A 20,750-nucleotide genomic window follows, 5' to 3' on the forward strand; every position below is an offset into this window, starting at 1 on the left:
CAAGCCCGGCAACGTCACCAAAGAAAATTCCAGGAAAACCAAAACGATTATCTTTGTTAGCTGAAAATATTTTCTTTCTCACATGAGGAAGGAAATGTTGTTCTTGTTTTGTTTTGTTTTTTTCATACAAAAATCCAATCTCCAAGAAGGATTCCAAGAAGAAAATGTTCTCAGTGCGCTTCCCAAAAATGCTGGCAGCCCCAGTGGAAACTTGCAAATAAATGACTGCTTACAGAATGCAAATAAACTGACAGGCTATTATTTCCCAGAGCCATATTCAAATAAACGACTAATGGCTCAAAACCTTTGAGCTGTGGTTCCTAAATGTCTTAAATGAAAGCATCAGGCTTTGCTCGCCAAGTTTGTGCACATAAATGAGGAATTTGACTTTAAACCGTTTCAGAGGAGCTGCTGGAAGCCTCTGATGGGTTTTCCTGCACAACCGCGCCTTGTTCAGCTCCGTCCATCTTTAGGATCAACTCTAACCAGCTCAGTTGTCCCTGATGAAGGGAGGAGTCCACATGTGATGATGCTGCCACCGCCGTGTTTCATCGTGGAAGAGTTTTACGTGCAGCGTTATTTTCCCCACAGATTTGCGGGCGCAGACTTGTAAAGATGATATTTACAGCTAAAGCGTTCTTTCAGCTCATCAACCTCATCCGGTAATGTACACGGATTAAAATCATCAGTCCACGTGGTCCATCATATGAAATCCCAATGAAATACATTATCGTTCTCAGTTCCAACAGAAAATATGGAATACGCTTTATATTTTATGATTACTTTTGCCTTAGTCTTTATTTTATGCACACCATCTGGCATCCAATTAACTAATACTTAAAAAAAGTACCGTTCCACCCACCCCATGATTTAATGCAACTAGAAACTAGGCCAAATATATGCAGCCACAAATACAGAAGGCTTTCATGTTCCATCATGAACAGGAGCCATCATCGAACCACATGGATGTGGAGCGTCGAACATTTTTTATGATTCTGGTTTGAAAAAACAAAGTGGGATTGGATCTTGCCATTAAAATAGACTTCCAAGGCAGGAAATGAAGTTTGTTTGTTGCCCAGCGTAGGCTTGTTCTCTCCTGGGTCATTGGGTGCATTTTCATGTTCTGCGAAAGGTTGAGTCAGAAAGCAGGTAGTAAAATTACAGCTGTTTAGACCTGAAACATAAAATTAAACTAGAAACTTTCCCAAATGGACTGAAGAGAAAGCGAGAGAGAAAAAAAGAAAACAGACGATGAAGAAGAATTTCCCCTCTTTTGTCAGCAGCGCCAGGGTTGGGTTTTTATTGAAATACAGCCCAGTTGTTTTTAGTCACTGGTTCTCTCTGTGGTTTAAAAACAAACCCAGCTGTGCTGGACATTTTCTGAAAAGCCAAAGTTGAGGGGGCACGCTGCAAACGAGGACAGAGAGGAGAACAAAGATTTAAGGGGAAAGAACTTCACAGTGAGGGGTGAGGAGGAAGAGGAGGAAGGAGGTTGGGATGTGAAAGGTGTAGCAGATGTTTTCCTCATGAGGGGCATTAAAAGCTTAATCCCTTTTTCCACACATGCTTATCATGTGTTTTTACATTAACTGTGATATAAGGTAGTGGAAGTGCACACGTACCAAGTTTTTGAGCTGTTATTAGCACACACAACACCCTTTATGTATAAATAAAAGGTGTTATGGGTATATTTAAAAAAACTAGCCTTGCGAAAGTATTCACGTTTGTCATACTTTGTCATTTTTCAGCCATAAACTTTGAAGTATGGGGAGCTCAATGATAAACATGCAATTCTGCATTGGAAGAAAGATTATTCCTAGTTTTACATTAGTCAGGTATGAAAGATTTTGTAAGAAATTGTACTTGTACAATGTACAGTATGAGAAGGGAACATGGGGACCTGCGTCTCCTTAAAGGCGGGCTTAAGTGAAGAAGTGTGGATGCACTGTTGGTGTGTTTTCTGTCCCGGACAAAAGTAGGCCAATGAAGAGTGCGCTGCAGGCTGGAATGTGTGGCATGGCTCCATCTCATTCCAGCAAAGCAACATAATACTACTAGAACCAATCCAAATGCAGCAGGAGGAGAGGTTCTGGAACAGACCATCCTGGCAGATGCAACTAGTACGCCCCGACTTTTCTTCTTGATAATGTTTATATTTATTTCTGTAAAGAACAGGAACGGTGTCCTTGGAGGAGAAAAGTAAAACTTGACCTAAACTGTCAAATATCTCTAATGTTTCATTGACGAGTCCTTCTATATTAGTCAACACTTAAAAGTTTATCCAAACTGAAATAAGCTCGGTCCGGTCAGAACAATGGTTCCACAATAAAAACAAATATGCATCTTTGTTGATTTTTTTTCTTTCACTGAAGTGGACGACACTTTTGCATCCAGATGTTCATAGCAAACTAAGATGCTACTCAGAAATGACGAGGTTCTGCATGCATTTTGTCAAACTATGTTTCTTATGAAGGGATCTGTTTGCTAATCTGCCCACTGAATGATGCATAAAAATGTTCTTGTCATGTTAAAGCTGTGAAATCTTACACTGCAGTGTTGCTAAATAAGGTGGATGCCTGCGTTTGAGCTGTCTTCAAGCTCAGATTTGTACGATAACCCATGTTGTTACTCACCCCAGACTGTTCTAGAAATAACATCAGTGTATATTTGGGACCCTAGTATGCAGATGGTTACACATTCAGGCTATAAGGAGACCAGAGCCCCTCTGAGTTGGTGTCTATTCTTAACTTTTACTGCTGTAGACATCATGTGACTTGGGATTCTCAATTAACATTTGAAGCAATCAGTGTGAAACCATTTAAAATCACATGAGCTCTGCTTTTCTGCTTTTTTATTTGAATATACTGACTATGTTTTGCATATTACTATGAGATGCTATGATGCTACAATTCTTCAAATCATCAAATTTTAATGTTAGCCAAACATAACTTGGGTAAAAATAAAAATCTGTTTGGTAATAATAATTCTATTTTTTAAAGCGAATGAGTTAAAATGTGAGAAAAAAACTGAATAGTTTTTGACTTTCTGGAGCAAAAAGGGTCAAAACATTTTTTTAAAACATTTTAACTACTGTTAACATGTTGATATCATTGGATTTGCAGCAACATCTACTGTAATACTAGGGAGTATTTATTTGCTATAAACAACATTTATCAACTCGGTTTAAAAATTAAACCTAATGTGCTGCCTCAGCATCATATGCCTAATATTTAAATGACTCAATTTTGGTTGTGCGTCCAGTTACAGGTTATCTGTGTCTCATGGTGAAGGGCCATGCAGGTAATGTGTAACCTATAGGAAAAACAGAAAAATTAGTCTGCGTCTGTCATTCATTAAGCTCCCTTTCTTATGTAGGTCAGAGCTCTTTTTTTAATGTTAAATGTTTTTGCACATCTCAGTCAAAGAAATTAGTGTTTTCAGAAACACTCATTTCATTAGCATGGATTAGCTAACTGAGTCAAATTTGGGAATAAACAACTCAATGTTGAGTTATAAGCCCAGATCTATCTTATCAGCGTGTTCATGCACACTATAGTAACCTCTAAGTATTTTAACAAGACAAGCATTTAATAGCCTCAGCTGTGTTATGGCATTTTTTGTGACAGAGCTATGAGGCCGAATTAGAAAGTGTGCATGGCTGTTGACATGCCTCGATGAGTGATCATGAGATTTGGGCCTATCTAAGTTTTGTTCCCTTTATTTTTTTGACTTTGGTACAGTTTGTTCTGCACATCGCACGCTTCCGTGCTTTCACGTGGATATTGCTTTCAGTTGCTTTTCGGCTGTGGGTGTTTTGAAGCAGTTTGTGTACCTTCTCACCCAGCTGCGTTCACAGAAGAGAGGAAGGAGAGCACCACATCTTCCTGTCAGCTGCTTTTATCTCTTCGCATTCCTCTCGACGTGTTTTCCAACAATTTCTATCATTAAGTATTGTATTTTCTACTTGTCAGATTTGTCCCAGTATTTAAAACTTAAGGCACCCAAAGCGCTCGAGTCGCCACTGCTTTAAGCTGCTTTCTTATTTTTACTTCTTCTCAGTAAATGACATCTTTTTGTCAACACGCACAGGATACAGCTGAGGTTCTGCTCTCGCTTGTCTTCTTCCTGTCAGTTTCTCTGAAAACGGAGCCAAACCGCTTGAACCGAAAGCTGCGTCTGAACCGTCAACACAAACAGGTAGAGCAGCGCGATCATGTGGTTCGAGGTTAACAGGCTGAGCCGTGTTTACAAGCAAAAGGGGGCTTTAAATGGCCACGTGTTTTCAAGACTGAAATCATTTTCTGATAACTGACAATGAGTGTTGATGCCTTGCAAACTCTACTTTTTAAAATTTTTCCACATTACAGTCACACTCTTTGGTAAATTTTATTGCAATTGTATATTGTAGGCAAACTCATGACCACATGTTCTCAATTGGGTTCAGAGCTGGACTTTGTTTGGTGAATCTGGCTGGATATTACTTTATGACCTGAACCTACTTAAGATTTATCCGTAACTGTGTCTCTGTCTTATCTGTAGTGGTTCTGGATGCTAACAGTTCATGAATATTCTCCGACAAAACTCCAAGCCACAGGTGCCAAATCTGGCCCTCGAGACTACAAATTACATCCCTTCAGTTTTTCTGCAAAATTCACATGAAATCAACAAATTTCCACTTTTTTCTGATTTCACTGTGAATTTTGACAAAATTGGTCAAAACCTTGGGTTTAATGGACTGCTGCCTCAGCCTCCCTTGATGTCAAGTAATAGTCGCTAAGACGTGATGTGGTGAAAAATAAAGTCACATTTGCGCAAATATGGTAAAAATTCCTTACAAATATTTCTAAATTGGCACCACAAGATCTGTCATTTTGATTACACAAAACCCCAGTAAAGCCTGTAGGAACAGCTGTTTATTGATATTTTAACAGTTTAATTGGTTTTGTAAATATATTCTGGTTCAACCGGCCCTTTAAGATCATTCAGATTTTTTATATGGCCCTAAATGAAAATGAATTTGACATTCTACGTTTTTGAAAAACAGTTGGATTTATTCCTAAAATAACACATATTTGGACATTATTTACTATTAGGCAACTTCTGAACGCATTTGGGCATAAAAGTATATTTTGCGTCATCAAAACTAAAGGGAAGTGAAACAAATTCAAATAATTTTTCTGACTTTTCAGATCTTCATTCTAAAAATAACAGGAACATAAAGTATGATCTGATGTTTCTGCTACTTTGTGTTGATCTATCCTATGCAATTCCAGTTATATACATTCAAGTTTGCGGTTTTAACACGACAAGGTTTTATAAGTTCAGAAGTAGCTCTGGATTCTCTGATGCAACAGGAGCTCAAAGTCAAAAACACTTTGAGGGAAGTGGATGAATTTGAGGATGTGAGCCTTGTGAAAGGACTGCCATCACAACAATCCTCCTCGGGGGATTTTCTTTCTGCTCCAGTCAGCAGTAAGATGATGGCCAATGATGCAAGTGACCTTCAAACCAAGCTGGCTCTGCTTGTTGAAGTGAACACATTCTACCCACTGTGGTTTCCTATGTACATGAGTGAACGGTCTGCTCTTTAAAGGGCATTTGATGGATAGCTAGAACTTTATTCCTTTGCTATTGAGGGTTCAGACTAAATAAGTGCATGTTTGGCTGAGTGTCTGTCCTCTTCTACCAATGTGTGTGTGGTCAGGACTCATTCAGATTGGGCCTCTCGCTGGGCCTTGAAGCTGGGCTATATTTAGTTGGCTGGTTTTCTCTCCCCCTCCCCCTGCTCTCTCTCTTTGAGTAGGTTTAAAGTGTTGCCCACTGATTGGGAGAGGCTGACCACAGGAATACGCAGCCTGCCTGTCTGTCTGTCCGCTGACTTGCAGATAACCATACGTGGAAGAACACAAACGGATGAAGACATTGGCGGTGGTTAGCATGTTTGCTTATCATTTCAAAGCAAAGCATGCTGGTATCACTGTTGGCGGGCAGAGACCTTTTGTGGGAGAAACTCCCAGAAACATCAAATATGATCCAAGACTTAGATGGTTACTGGGTCCACACAGGAAAACCATATTATTTGCCTCTGTTTAGTTTTGGTTGGAATGTTTTAGTGCTATATATCCAGTATTAAACATTCTGCTTCCTAGTTTTAAACAATTTTACCAACTGACTTTTTTCTGACTTAGAACTCTCCACATCTATGAAAATTTCTCCATAAAGAAAACCATAATATTAATATATATAAAATCATAAGAAGTCCCATTTCAAGTTTAAAATAGCCCAAATGTAAAGTATATTATGCAAAACTAACACCATAACCACACCTAACTCATTATGAAACATGGTGACGACATTATCATTATGTGGGGACGTGAACATGGAAAAGTTTAAGGGATATATATGTATATTTTCAAGGAATTGCACAGAATGGTATAAAGAAACTAACATTCTGTAGGTTTCATAAGCATCATAACTAGTTGGTTAGATTTTTCAAGTGTATGTAAGTTTATGTTGTGAAGTTTGACCTGAAGAGCAGATCTAAGATATAAAAAAAGCTTAAAGGTTTTTAGGTATTTGGAATATAAAGGAAATCTGAATCATAAACAATAGATTTTCAAAATCATAGCGCCAGAAACTACTTTCCCCAAAATATGTTAATCTTGATAAAGAATTAAAAATAAGAGCCCTGTGCACTCTTCTTTCTAAAATTTCTCTGACTTTAGCAGCTGGTTGTAAATGGAAACACCCGCTATCACGACTCCCACAGAGACTCTTCACATTAACCCAATAAGGCATGGAGCCAGAGTCTGGAATGAAATCCCAAGTTGTGTGAATGTTAGCTGACTGGTGACACCGGCAGCCCAGAGAAGAGAGTTTAAAGATAGAACGAGGACGAGGAGGTGGGCAGTACGGAGTGAACAAGGGGAGATATGAGAGGAACCTGGACAATTATTTGTTTTTCTCCCTGACAAAACTGCAAGGTTGTGGAAAAGTAAATGCAAGCAGAGTGCGGAAAATAATCAAAATCAGATGAAATCAAACACTTCCAATGACCTTTTGCTCTCTGTTGCCATATAAAGAGTTGACACCATAGCACGAAAGTGCAAGAAAGGTCAGCGTATAGAGAGAGTTAAATTAGAAGCAAATGTCTCACCACCTTCAAATTGTTGCTGCAAGAGCAGAATAATTTATTGCTCATGTTTATTTGTAATAAAGTCAGCACCTTATGGTATGATATGAAAGATGATCATATAGATCTACCTAACCTCAAGAGCCTGAGCCTGATTTAAAGAATATTGATCAGTTTAGGTGTTTTTGATCGTTTTGCTTTAATACCTGAACAATGTCAGGTTTTTGCCAAACATGCAAAATTTAATTTGTACTTGTGCTACCAGAATTCATTAAGTACAAGTTTCTTCGTGTTTCAGTTGTGTTTTGCAGAACTAGATTGTCCAACTGGCATACTATCCTCTTACTCATCATGGCAGGGCAGCTGCTGCAGCTCGGATTCGCTGTGCTATGACTAAATGTTTTTTTTCCTAGTTACTCATCTTCCTAAACCTTCTACAGCTTTATAAAATCTCAAATTCATGTCCCTTTTGTGCAACAAAGACATTTACAGGAGGAATATTTTAAAACCATGGCTGTCAAGCAGCTTCAAAGTTATTGCAATAGCTACTCAATGCCAATAGCAATTGGTCTGAATTCAGATCTTATGGGAAAGTCTGCGTTTAAGATCCTCCAACAGACTCCCAATTGGATTTAGGTCTAGACATCGACCGCTTTGATCTAAATCGTTTTATTGTAGCTTTTATGTTTACAGCAGTTGTCCTGCTGGAAGCTCCTTTCCTGGTCTCAGGTCGTTTGAGGTCTCTTAACAGTTTTCTTCCAGAATTGCCCCTCATTTGCCTCCATCCATTTTCCTCCATGTCTCCATGTCCACCACAGTGTTTCACCAGGGCTATTGTGTGGTCAGGGCCATGTGTTTTCCCCAACTCTCAGTATTTTTGCATGTAGGCCAGCAAGTCCTGCTACTTTTTGTAGGTCTATCATGTACATTTTCAGGGACACACTGTAACATGTGAAGAGGGAGTGTGAACAGTTTTGTAAGGAGTTTTGTTTTTCAGATTTGAAGAAAACATTAAATACTTAACAGCTAAGATGAGATCAACTATTTCTTTGTCAGCTCTACACAAAACACTAAATCGGCTTTCCAGTATTTACACCCACACAGGAAGTATTAGTGGCAACAAGTAACATCACAGGTTAATAAAGACAAAAACTGAACTACAGCTCAGCCGACCGGACCCTATCTTTTGTATTGGAGATTTGCTCTGCCCATGCTAGTTCGCTATGTCTTCTCTTTCATTCATTGTCAACTTTTGGTGGGAAGGGCGGTGTGCTACGAGGGCAAAGCAGATGTCAGCCTTGAGGATGAATGGTGCCCAGAAGGGACAGAGAGACACCACCGGTGCAGCCTCAATACCCCGGGGACCCTCAGAGACAGGCAGGGCAGGGATCTGTTTCAAAGCGAAATACTGTTCTCGTCCTTGGGTTTTTCAGTGACGCACACAACCATGAGAAACAGAGGACATTTAATAGCAGCGGCAGACCTACTGCAATTTTTTCTTTTTTTCAGCTGCATGTAGAAACACGTTTGTTCAAAAAACATTCTCAGGATCTTTAGGGAGCATTCACTATTTTTAAAATAAGCTATAAAACTGTATTTTTTTTGTGCTTGTGCTGAGGGTGCAACTGTTTTCGACTTGGAAAGATAAAGGAAACTGCAGCCCTATAAATAGACCCTAAAACCTTCCAGTGTCGGTGGATTTGCAAAACGCTTTGTGGTGCATTAATCTCCATCATAACGTTTGTCCTTAAAACAGAGGAGCATAAACACACACAGAGCTCTGCAGGAGGGCTAAACCCTGTCATCTTTATGGTTACAAAGCAGGTCCCAGATGTCCAACACCTCCAGTTAGCGCACATGCACGCTAAAACTGCCACGCAAAATGCCAACCAGCTACACTTTGCTTTCAGATTCTCACAAATTGAAAGAAGCTTTTTTGAAAAGGACAGAGAGCACGTTTTTTTTTTCTGTCTTGCTTCATAGAATATATTGCCACATATTATCGCCTTCTATCTTAGAATATATTTAACGTGACTTATCATATCAAAGGTAATCAGCCACACCTACAGGGAGTTTCTGGTAAATCAAGCAATAAAGGATGACCTCTGTTGCTAAGAGAGAGAAAAGCTGGGGCAGAAAATATTACCCTGCTGTTTCACCAGAACAGGCACAGATCTTGGAAGATAAAAAAAAAACCTGAAACAAAAGTGATTATTTAACCACAGAGTAATAATACCTTGCTTAAAAAAAATTATACCTCAAAATGGTAGTAAAATGTCATCTAACAATGACAGTTTTTAGTTTATTTTATTGGGTTATTTTATGTGATAGACAGGGACAAAATAGTGCATAACTGCGATGTTGAAGGGAGTTTACATCTCAAAACCCTTGAGTTTGATCCATCATTCTAAAATGTAAAGGCACAATTGCAAAGCTACCAAACCCAACAGGTCAGGTGGGATCTAATCAGAGGGAAGCTATTCGTCAGACGCTGTAAAATTTGGCCTCAATGGAAATGTAGTAAGAAGAAAGGCATCAGAATTTGCCACATGCAGTTTGTGGAATAAGGTGCTGCGGTGAGATGAAACCAGAATAAAACGTTTTAGTCCACATGTTACAAGCAGCATGATGCTGCCGTTTTGCTTATGGATATTTCTGCATTTGCTTTCCCTCTGAGATTATGTTTTAGTAAACAAATCACATATTATGAATGTGTTTACCTGGATTCACAGGAAGCAACACAAAGAAACAACTGAAAATGACCAAAAGTCTCATTTGGGGTGTATGTGAACAGGACTTTTGAGTAAACAAATTAAACCTTTCACTCTTCTGCTCCTCTTTGTTAATCTTTCACATTCTTTCATTTCAAAGCACCAGCAGATCTTTATAGACTGATAAAGCCTCAGTCTCCAGATCAAACTTTAAGGTGATCAAGCTTTATTATACTTCATTTCATGGAGCTTTTATCTGTGTAATTATTCTCCAAATAAAAGAAATGATGAGAAATCTCACAGGGAATATGATGCCAAGATAGGAAATCTTTTATTACAGAGAAAAAAAACAAAAAAAACTTTTCTTCCAAAATATAGAAATCTGTACAACTTCCGCACAATCAATTTACATGAACTGTACAAATTTACAGCAGTTCATCGCAACATACCCAAGGAAAAGGAAACTGAACACAATAATGATGTACTGACATGAGATCACTAGATACAGCTTTTTCTGCTTGGGTAAGCTCAGATTTTTTTTTTGTCTATTTTCTCATTTTTATATGTAAATAAGAACAAAAAAGAAAAAAAAAACAGAAAAGAAGAAATCACAAAAAGAAAAAAAAACAAATAGGATACGCCTATAGTTACAGATCATGGAAACTAATATTTTTCATGGAAACTAATATTTTTCTTTTTCTTTTTTTTTTTTCTTTTTTAAAACCAGAAAACAACTTTGGTCCTTGCCAGCACTCCCATCACAAATGGCTTCACTTTTGAAATCGTTATTCATGTTAAAAGATGAAATACAAAATGAAAAGACCATCTAAAATCACTTCAGAATAGCAATTATTGGCACTTCCCATGTGTAATGTTATGCACTCTACCATTTGTTGTACAGTTACAATACATTCTATAATATGTAAAAACACCTCAAATGTGAAAGTGGCAATAATTCTGCTGTTTGACGGTAAGAAAAAACAAACTGCTGTTCCCTTCTGGTTTCATATCTTAACATGCACAACTTTTCCATCAGAGTATTTACGAAGTGTTTGAGGCCTGAGTTTGGCAATACATTCCAGGAGAGACTCCTCGTGTCTCAAATAAAAAGAAAACAGAGGAAAAAAAAAAGTCACAACTTCAGTTTGACATTTAGTGCATTTATGTGCTATTTTACTTCTGAATACTCAAAGCGCTCTCACAAGTTTGTAACCCATGTGCACACGAGCTGAATGGATGCCATTTAAATGTACGGAACTTGAATGGTGGTAGAGATTTTATCCTTTTTTTTTACGTTTTAGATCTAGAATAAAAACAAATGTTAACACGTTGTTAGATTACAAGAGTAAAAGCGGATGCACATGAGAAAATGTGGATAAGTTACGGAAAACAAAGAGAAACCCTACCAGTGTGACTACGAAATACATCGAGAGGAAAGAGAGACAAGACGATCATCTTGTTTCTGAAATGTAGACCAATCTCAAAACATATAGTCTGACAAAAAAAAAAAGAAAAAAGAAAAACAAGCTTAAATGGAGCAGCATGATTATTAAAAACAAATACGACGGTCCACCATGGAAACCAAAGCTCTGGGCTCCCATCCCAGCAGGCTCCAGTCTATCTTGCCAACATGGAATCACTGCTTTTTCACAGATTGCTGAAGGGAGTATCAGCAGAGAGCAACGGTGGCAAAGGGTTGGGGGTAGAGTGAGTGAGGGAGGGTTGCAGTGCATCAAAGGCTAGAGCTATATTACCCATGATCTTCTCAGGGGCTTAGTGGAGCTTAAAACACCCCAAAGTGTGGTGAGCGGTAGAAACCAGCCTGCCGTGACGGATCTGGCCGGTGACTGATGCCAAAACAACAACCGGAGTCGTTCCGGCATCTGTTCGGTCACGCCGTTTTCCACTCGACCTCAAAACCAATAATTGAGGCGGGGGTACAATGACAGCTGCCACCTTCTTTCGTATGCATGTAAACAAAGTTGCTACTCACTCAGTGATTAAGTGCAGCACAATCCAGTGAGATGAAACAATGGCCCAGTACCCTCAAGTTCTTCATCTTTTAGATCCATGTTCCTTCGCGTCCAACCAAATCCACCTAATGCACTTGTGCTGGTTATCCATCAATGCTGAGGGAGGGTGGAGGGCTTCTGGCCGAGGTGGGTGGGTGTTGGGGAAAATAAAAATCAGAAGAAGGGGGGCTGGAGGGATTTTAGCTGCCCTGGACAAAAGAGTCTGGCCCTGCACCCCCCAACTTCTCTCACACCCAAGCTTCCCAACCTCGCCGTCCTTACCCAACTCCCTCGCAATGACGAAGGATGATATGTGTCACATTAAGTCTACCTGCATCCACAGGGGTTCAGCTAGCAGCGTCCCAACTTGGTTTCGGCTAAACAGGAGGTCTGAGCTAAGGAGTGGCATTTTGAGGCACCAACACCCACAGACACCAAAAGTTGGGTTGGAACTGCCTGAAACTGGAAACTGGACTCCCCAATGAGGGTCCAGGCAGCACAACACATCAGGCCATTACAAATTTTAGCTTAAGCTCACCAGTCACTCCTAATTCTTGACAATGAGTTCTTAAGGCAGTGTACCCTAAACTTTGGGGTTAGCTAAGAAAAACAGAAAAGCCAATTTGAATGGTCTGAGTTCCAGACCTCTTTTTTTTATTTATTTTAGATTGATATACAATCTTTATTTTTTTTTTATCTGCCATTTTTCTATTGGAAAAGGGGCCACAACTTAACTTAGGCTAAATCAGCAGGGCCATAAAAATGGATGAAAGAACCTCCCTACTATAACCCCCAAAGATGCTCTTTATCCCGCTAAAAAAACTTGTGTAAAATGTTAACATCTACGAAATCTGAATGTTTTTCTTCTTTAAATTAAATTCAGAGTTGCACAGCCCCTCAAGAAAAACATCAGCAGAAGGTATCGTCTGAACAGAGAAAGCTAGAGCTCGGAGAACCGCTGTGGCAAAAGTTGATATTTGAATGGATGGAATGGAGGCGATTTTTTTTTCTGAGAAGGTACACATCCCACGCAATCTCACGTCAAAGTGCTTTCGATTTCAACTCAAACTGGGCCACAACACCAACATTTGGGTAAACAGACCCCCTCCCACAACCCTATTTGCTACAATATTACTTTTGGTAATGCAGGAGATGACAAAGTGTCAAGAGAAAGAGGGTGGGAAATGTAACATCAATACAGGATCTTGATTGTGAACTTCCAACAACATTCATTGACTTGAAAGGGAGATTCCCAAAAAAAGCTACACATACATGGGCAAGATGGGGGTGTGAAGGTCCAATGGGAGACGCTGGTATCATTGGGCGTCACAACAAATCTCAGGTAGACAGAGGGCTGGAATATTTGTTTTTCTGTAATTCACCATTGGCAACAGGAAAAGGAGGAAGATGAGCTCAGGCCACAAGCCTTTTTAACAGCTACAAGATAAAGAATGTACTTTTGTGGTCCAAAAACAGTTTTCTTAGAAAATAGAAGTGCTCTTATATGTTGATTCTTTACCTTAAGCTTGGATTTGCTGTGGTATGCCCCAAACCTCAACTTCCTCCCCACCCATGCTAAAGAACTAATGATCGATGAAAGTTTAAAATCCCTGGAAAACAAATCCTTACAATTTTGACTGTTTTTGCTGTAATGTGTTGAACATGTACCCAAAGTACCCACAAGTAAGTAAGAAAAGTGCAAAGTCAATGCTGATAGCCCCTTCAGAGGTGGAGCACTTTAAAATGTTGAAAGTTAAGTGAGGGATGGAAGGTGTTTCGGAGCCAGTCTCCATGGAGGGATTGGGGGTGGGTATTTCCTGGTTGGTTGGATGGTTTAGCTGCCCCAACAGTTCCATTTTCACAAAGCCTCTCCTTAAAGAAAAGGGAGTGCCCAGCTGATCCAATGACAACACAACAGATAACCGGGAGAGAAAGGAAAAATATTGAACCTACAAGGTTTCCATCACCTGGATGATAGGCCACATCCTGCTTTTTTTTTTTTTTTCTTCTTTCACTATTTCATTTCATATTTTTAGCTTTAAAAAGGCTCACCATGATCTGACCAGCCACTGTGTAACCCTGAACAATAGTAGGCTGGGACTGACCGCGCACCACTTTAACTGGACACAGTCATCATGTTATTGTAGGCTTTGGAGGGACTGGTCCTGCCCAGCACCCTCATTTCCTCCTTACAGCTGAGATGACTGTCCACCATGGGGCCAACAGATCCGTGTCCTAAGGCAGAGCTGGCGGACAGGGGCATGCCAACGGGCGCAGGCTGTGACTCGTACAGGACGCAGATGGAGCCGTCCTCGCCGATGCGGTAGGACACCTCGAAGGGGTCCACCCAAAGCGTGAGCTCGCTGGGCAGCAGCAGGTAGAGTTGCTGGATGGTAAGGCCGATGCGCTGGCCCGCCTGCCCGACCAGTGGATCCATCTTGTGATTGATCCGGATGCAGCGGTAACCCGAACCCCTGCAGGGCTTGTCTGGGAACCAGTGGTGCTTATATTGCTCTGCAGGGGAAACAAAGGGAGAGAAGGTGGAAAGAGTTTAGCTTTAGAGGTCTGCTTCTGATCGTTGAAAGTACACAAAAACAAACTCAAAGCAAAATTAAAGGTGCTATGATATTCTGTTCTGGCACTACTGAGTAATAACATTATTTAATCGCAAGCAAATATTTAGTTTTTCTAAAAATTCTGTTCCACTCCAGTGAGAATCTAAAATTGGGATCTATTTTATCTATTTTATTAAATCAATAATTTGAATGAGCAAATTAGAGCAAACAAGGTGCACTTAACAAAGTTATTATGAGCTGCAAAACAAAACTAAAACAAAAAAAATTATAAAAAGGAAGAAAAGCACCACCACCTGCAGCTGTAGGCATGATAAGCTACTATAAACAACCAGACAGGGGCAGGCTCAGCCGACGTGACAAAGGGACTGCCACTGAATTGCACAATTCCTCCTCTGGCCTTCAGCAAAAAAAAAAAAAAGCCTCCGGTGAATGGCTGAACAAAAACACCAAAAGTGCCCCAGACAGCCATCTGGGATACAAAGCTCCTCCTCTAAAACTGGAGAGGCCGTGCCCCTCCTCCCCCTTCATCTCCTTTTCCTTGTTGAAGTTTCAGATGCCCAGTGAAACTAGTGACGCATAATTTTCTCCTTCTGCTTAATTTTAAAGTGATGAATGATGAGCAGTAGGAAATTGTGCTTAAGGTGTTTTAGAAATGTGGTTTAGAAATAACACATTGGGGCAGTTTGAGACCCCATTTGTTCTTTTCATTGAACTGTTCGTGCAATAGTCACAATACATTAACGAACCATCGCTTTGCAGTTCAGTTTGAATTTCCAGTGATGGGAAAATATAAAAAAAAATAAAAAAAATAAAAACTGTATTCAGACTGAGGCCCACAGGCCACCTGTATGCATCCAAAGGATAATACCCCCTTAGCCCCTCCCCGCCTCCCCCCCCACGCCTTATCACAGACGCCTGTATACAGCCAAGCTAATGGAGGCCCTGGCACTTGTGAAAGAGTGGCCTCAGCTTGAGCGACAAAGGCAGCTGCCGACAAACCCCGGAGCAGCTGGGAAATGATCAGCTCAGCAGGGCCTATTCTTAAAAACCAGGGCGCATGTGGGAGGTGGGAGGGGAGTAAGCAGTGGACTGTGCGCTTAACCTTAAGAGTTTAACCAAAGAAGGTTGTTTGTGTGTTTTGTAGGTGACCTCGAATGATAAAGATGCATTATGTGGGCACGTCAAGGCCCCAGTTAGCAGGTCACTGGGTATTTTCCATTTAATGTGGCTCTGCAGAAGGGCATCGAATTGAGTCTATAAACAAAGCCAACAGTTATGCAAGCGTCAAGGTCTCAAACTCACTGCCCCCAACTCTTTAAAAGGCTCTCGGCTTTTCAGCATGCAGACACAACACCCTGCCACTGTGTTGGTTTCGAGCACAAAAGATTTTCTGGCCTAGTTTAAGGGCCCAGAGCGTAGCTCCGTTTTATCCCATGGTTCTTGATTTCCAGATTTTGTTAAACATGGATTAAATACAAAGTATCACTAAATAAGATGAATCAAAAGGAAAATCTGACCCACAGAAATATCTAAACAAAATAAAATCTAAAAAGAACCATTTGCATTGAACTTGGGCAAACCAGCTACAGAATCAAATCATTAGAACAGAATGAAGAAATAAGATAATAACACAGTTTAACTAAACTGTTCACTTTGTTGTTCCCTATACAATTGCTCCAGTTGGTCATGTTTACATGATTTTTTTTTTTTTTTTTTTTTTTGTCCTGGAACTCATCCTGTTAAGGCGCTCTTGGACTCAGAAAATGTAGGTCAGCCGCTGCTGCGCGTTAACTGGAATGAGGCAGATGTATGGTAGCTTAAGAGTTTCGAGCCCGGAACATGATCAGGGCAGGAAGTCAGACACACGGCGCTCTGTTCTGTGGAAAAACACTGCATCCAAACCGAGGCCGTGCGTAAAAGGGGTAAAGGCGGACATTTTCCACACACCATGAACTCAACTCAAAAACCTCCGACTTCCCTTCAAATTCCATAAATGGTCTCAGCAGCAAATCGTAAAAGGCCATCAAATAGATAGGAAAGCATTTGGGTGAAGTGGTTCCCGTCAAATCACTTATATACAAAAAAAAAGTATACTGTATTAAAAACGCATAAATTACGCATGAATAACCGCTTTATTATCAGTTACAGTTTAGGTATTTTCTGAATAACAATGTGTAATAAGTCTAACCGCCTGGTTGTACATGTCTAAACATAAACCCATTCTTTCTGACGCATTACGTAATTGAAGGGCCTCAGTGGAGCTTGTTTTGCTCAGCGCCCTCTGTTCTCCCTGAGCTTTTGTCGAGCGAGGCGCACTTCCTTGTTTGAGCGTCTGTTGATTCCCCACCCCCACCCCCACCAAATGCGCGATTTCCCACTTTGAGTTCACTGCGTTTTACATAAAATATAACATAAACAACCGAGGCGCTCGAATAGAATCGTCGACCGATCGCTCGTTGCGCTCGCAGTTTTCTTGTTTGCGCTCCTCTCCGAGGTGCGCAAACAGCGGCTGCGCTGACAGTGAGACTTCAGAGAACAAAGAAAGGCTTCGACTCAAACGTTAAAAGACGAGTTTTTACACTTCTGAACGGATTCAGAGTGTAAAACAATCTGTTTGTGTGTGCGGAGGTGGACTGTGTGCGCATCTGGCCCGTTTTCTGGTTCTCTTACCTGCCAGAATGTCCTGTAAGCTTTGGCTGAACGTTTGGACCTGTCGGTCGTTTACGTGTCCTTTTACTCTCAGGAATCTCGACAGAAACCCGACGGCGGCGTTTATTTCTGGTTTCATCGTTCCACGGGCACAAAGGGCATGCATTGAGAAAGGCCACGGCGACGATCCGTGCGTTGTTGTTTTTCTTTTCTTGCTGTTTTTGTTGGGGTTTTTTTACGTGTTTTTCCGACAGTTCGTCTTTCCTCGCGTTGCAGCGCAGCGATCCTGATTCGTTGGTGCTTTTCTTGGCATTTATTAGTCGAGGTGAGATGAAGTTTTCTCAGATGCTCCGTGTTGGGGACAGAAGTGCCTCTTATTGGTAAATGCAGAGAGGGAGGTTGGGGGGGAGGTCCCTCTAGAAAACCCGAACCAACCCTTTGGGCCTGCTTTCCTCCTCCAGAGTGGGGGTTTCACAGAGCAGGGCTGGGCTTTTTATAACCCGCGGCCCCTCCCCTCCCCACGTCTGCGTCACTAAGCTCTACGGCAACCGAGGCCGACCAATCAGAGGCTCGGCCACGCACCGACGAAGCGCATTCAAGGAGGAGGGAAGCGTTGACGTCACCGAGCTGAAAATAAACAGAGGCGCCTGGCGTGAAATGGTGCTGCGTTCCCGTACTGTCGGAAATGCGGGTGACGAGCAGAATAGAAAAAAAAAAAAAAAAAAGAGAAAGCGACGTCTGGTCGAGGAGAAAAACAAACCCGGACGGTGAATTTGTACGGCAACACTAAAGCAATATAAATTCGCTATGTTATTGTAGACTTTTAAGTCCATTTGAAATGCAGCCTAACTAAACAATAAATATCTACGGAACATGCTTAGTGCATAAAATGTTGTCTTTTTTTGTATTTGCTGTTTGGAAACGGAGCATAGTTTAAGTATCTGACAAAAAGTTCAATATTCAGTGCAAAGACAAACCGCATAGAATAAGAGACAAATATAAGCTATTTATTACTAATCTGATGACGTGTGTTGCATTAAACACAGTGCGATATATAGTGCTGTACATCCTGTATTATGTTTTCCTGTAGTTTTGTTATAATAAATAAAATGCAGAAAAAGCCATTATTTATCGTATTTCCATAAAGTCTGGCCATCCTTCCTGTCCTTCCAGGTTAAAGGCATCCCCACTGTTTATTCTCCTCCCAACTTTGATTATTAACTCCATAGAAGTTAATAATACGAGTTAATACGACTTGACTTGTAAGGATAAAGTTTTGTACCAAAGTTTATTCATAAATGTCAAAATAAAGGCGGCTGAGCTCAAATGAAAGCCACAGTTTTCTGAGCTGGGTTCAGGAACAGAAACTAAATAGGGAATATACTCAGAAAAAAAAGAGTGGTGGTCAGAAACATATTTTAGTTTAGTAAGTTTAGTTGCAAATACAACTAATGAGAAAACAGAGTAACAACGAGGCAATGAACCAAAGAGAGAATCAGTAGATACAGTTTGAATGCAGGTTTCACAATCAATAATAATAATAATAATATTACCAGCACAGACACAAAAGACAAATCACGCCTTACCTGCTTTTCCTCCATTTCGTCCTTCCCACCGTTTCCAGATGTAGAGTTTGAACAGATCACAGCTATAATCTGTCAGAGAAACAATGCACTCAGATGCTCCTGGAGTCATTTTAGAATCCCCAATTAACCTAAATTGCACACTTTGGGTTATGGAAAGGAAAACTCATGGAAACTCCAAGCAGAAGTTGCCGGCGCAGCCAAAACCCGAACCATTCAGCTGGTTACAGTGAGGTGGCAGTGCTGACATCAGCATCCCCGGTCTTTGCCATAAACAGGGATTTAGAGAAGGGTTAAAATGTTTGGTGTAAATGCATGCTGAATGTGAGGCAAACTGTGTCTGCAGGGTGCATAAAAGTAGTCAGTATCCTACCTCCATTGTATTGTTGTCCATTTTTGAAGAACTAGTGATAAAAGCACATTTCAACATTTTAAATATTTCTATTCCACTGATCACTTAGTTCATTACATTTAAAGATTTTATTTTATTTTCAAATCAAATTTCAAATGGTATGTCAGATTAAATGCAATTTTTATAGTCAGTATTGGGAGCAAACAATAAAGCAAGCTTTTATCCAATAAATGTCTACTTTTTATGGTGGAAGAGAAAATATTTTCCCCTGAGAACAATCAAAAGCAAAAATGCTAAAACTTGAATTCGATGTAAAATGACTCAACTGTAACTTGGGCCAAGTGGTTGTTTTCTAGTGCCCCATGTTTGGAGTTGGTTCTTTGTTTTATGAGGTCAGACAATGAAAACTGAGCTGGAAAACAGGTGGTTGTGTTCGAGAATGATGAAGACAGGAAGGAGAGCACAACTGTTTACTTTACTATAGTTTATTATATAGCAGTTAGCACCAGCAGTCAACCATGTCTGGTCAAATACAGAACAGGAGGAGTCTCGATCAGATGAAAAAACACACCTTGTGTGACTTTGCTTAACAGCAAGGAGGCAACTTGGTACTGAATTTCTTCTCAGGGGCCCAATGTTCACATGCTCATTAAAATCAGTGGAAAAATACAGACTGCTGCAGTCATGATGACCTGCTGAGCTCTTCAATCATGATGCAACCAAACAGAGGAAAATCACATTGAACTGACCCCAAGGCACGCAGAAACACACTGTACACTCAGATGTGTTTGGGTAGGTTTGCACAGAAAACACCCACATTGTTCAACAATACAGTAAACACAGTCATGGAAAAAAATCGATGTGCACCCTCTGAGCGTGTTGTAGAAGGGCCTTTGGCAAAAATAACTTGGAGTAGTTGTTTTCTGGATGATGCTTTTTCTTACGTCACTGTGAAAAACTTTACCTAACTTTCCTTCTATTTGTAGAAATTTGTCCCTTTGTGACTCTCCTGAGGCTGAATTACTGTCATTAATTCATTTTGCCTAGGTTTTATTTGCTTATTGTATACTTAAATGTACATGTCCTTATACAACTAAATGTTTTTAAACTATTAATTTTGTTTAGTTGTAGTTCTTGTTATTTCGTATCAGTCATACCCTTGTATATTCCTCCAGGGTTTCACAATGTCTCTTTTCCTGCAGTCTTTTCCCCCTCACAGCTGTCATTCATTATTGATTAGTATACACCCTAGCTACACCATCGAGCTGCTGCTCAGACTTTTTCCCTTCCCATTTGTGCACATTGTATTGATGTCTATTAATTTTTGATTACATTCCAGCATTCCTGATCTTGTAAACATAGAAGTATGTTCAATTAGTCTTTCGCTTATCTATCAACTCACCCACCTGGATCCTCCGTTTAACCACAAGACATGACAACATTAGCTTACAGAAGGGTTCAAGGTCGAATCTATGCACACTATTGCAAAGCCTTGTGGCTATAAAATTAGTTCACGTCATCAGTTGTCTGACATTGAGCTCGACATTTGTCTTGTCTTGTGGTTGTAGAAGTTTGTGCAAACATGTTGCATTCTGTTTTCATGGCACTGTGCATTATGGGCAAACATTTCCACATTTGGTCTCCTCTGACTAAAAGATGCTATCCCACAAGTTGTTTGGTTCAATAAACTCTTCAAACAGGAGTTGTTCTCTCAAACAATCTATGCGTGTACAGT

At 40.3% G+C, this 20,750-nt stretch overlaps 1 protein-coding gene across 1 annotated transcript; it reads right to left on the reverse strand.

Moving 5' to 3' along the window:
- Positions 1-10,150: 10,150 nt before the first annotated feature.
- btg1 (B-cell translocation gene 1, anti-proliferative) lies at positions 10,151-17,546 on the reverse strand. The gene is made up of 2 exons (XM_055054761.1): positions 17,102-17,546; positions 10,151-14,369 (listed from the first exon to the last, which is right to left on the reverse strand). Exons 1-2 carry the CDS (start codon positions 17,244-17,246, stop codon positions 13,972-13,974), a joined length of 543 nt encoding a protein of 180 aa, XP_054910736.1. The 5' UTR covers positions 17,247-17,546; the 3' UTR covers positions 10,151-13,971.
- Between the last annotated feature and the right edge of the window lie 3,204 nt (positions 17,547-20,750).

Source organism: Poeciliopsis prolifica, unplaced genomic scaffold, assembly GCF_027474105.1.
Source record: "Poeciliopsis prolifica strain line A6 unplaced genomic scaffold, Auburn_PproV2 SCAFFOLD040, whole genome shotgun sequence".
In the NCBI taxonomy this organism is placed as follows: Eukaryota; Metazoa; Chordata; class Actinopteri; order Cyprinodontiformes; family Poeciliidae; genus Poeciliopsis; species Poeciliopsis prolifica.

Coding starts and splice junctions, on each gene's coding strand:
- btg1 (XM_055054761.1), bottom strand. CDS start 17,246: ATGCATGCCCTTTGTGCCCGTGGAACGATGAAACCAGAAATAAACGCC. Junction 14,370..17,101: donor CTTACAGGACATTCTGGCAG/GTAAGAGAACCA, acceptor TTTCCCCTGCAG/AGCAATATAAGCACCACTGG.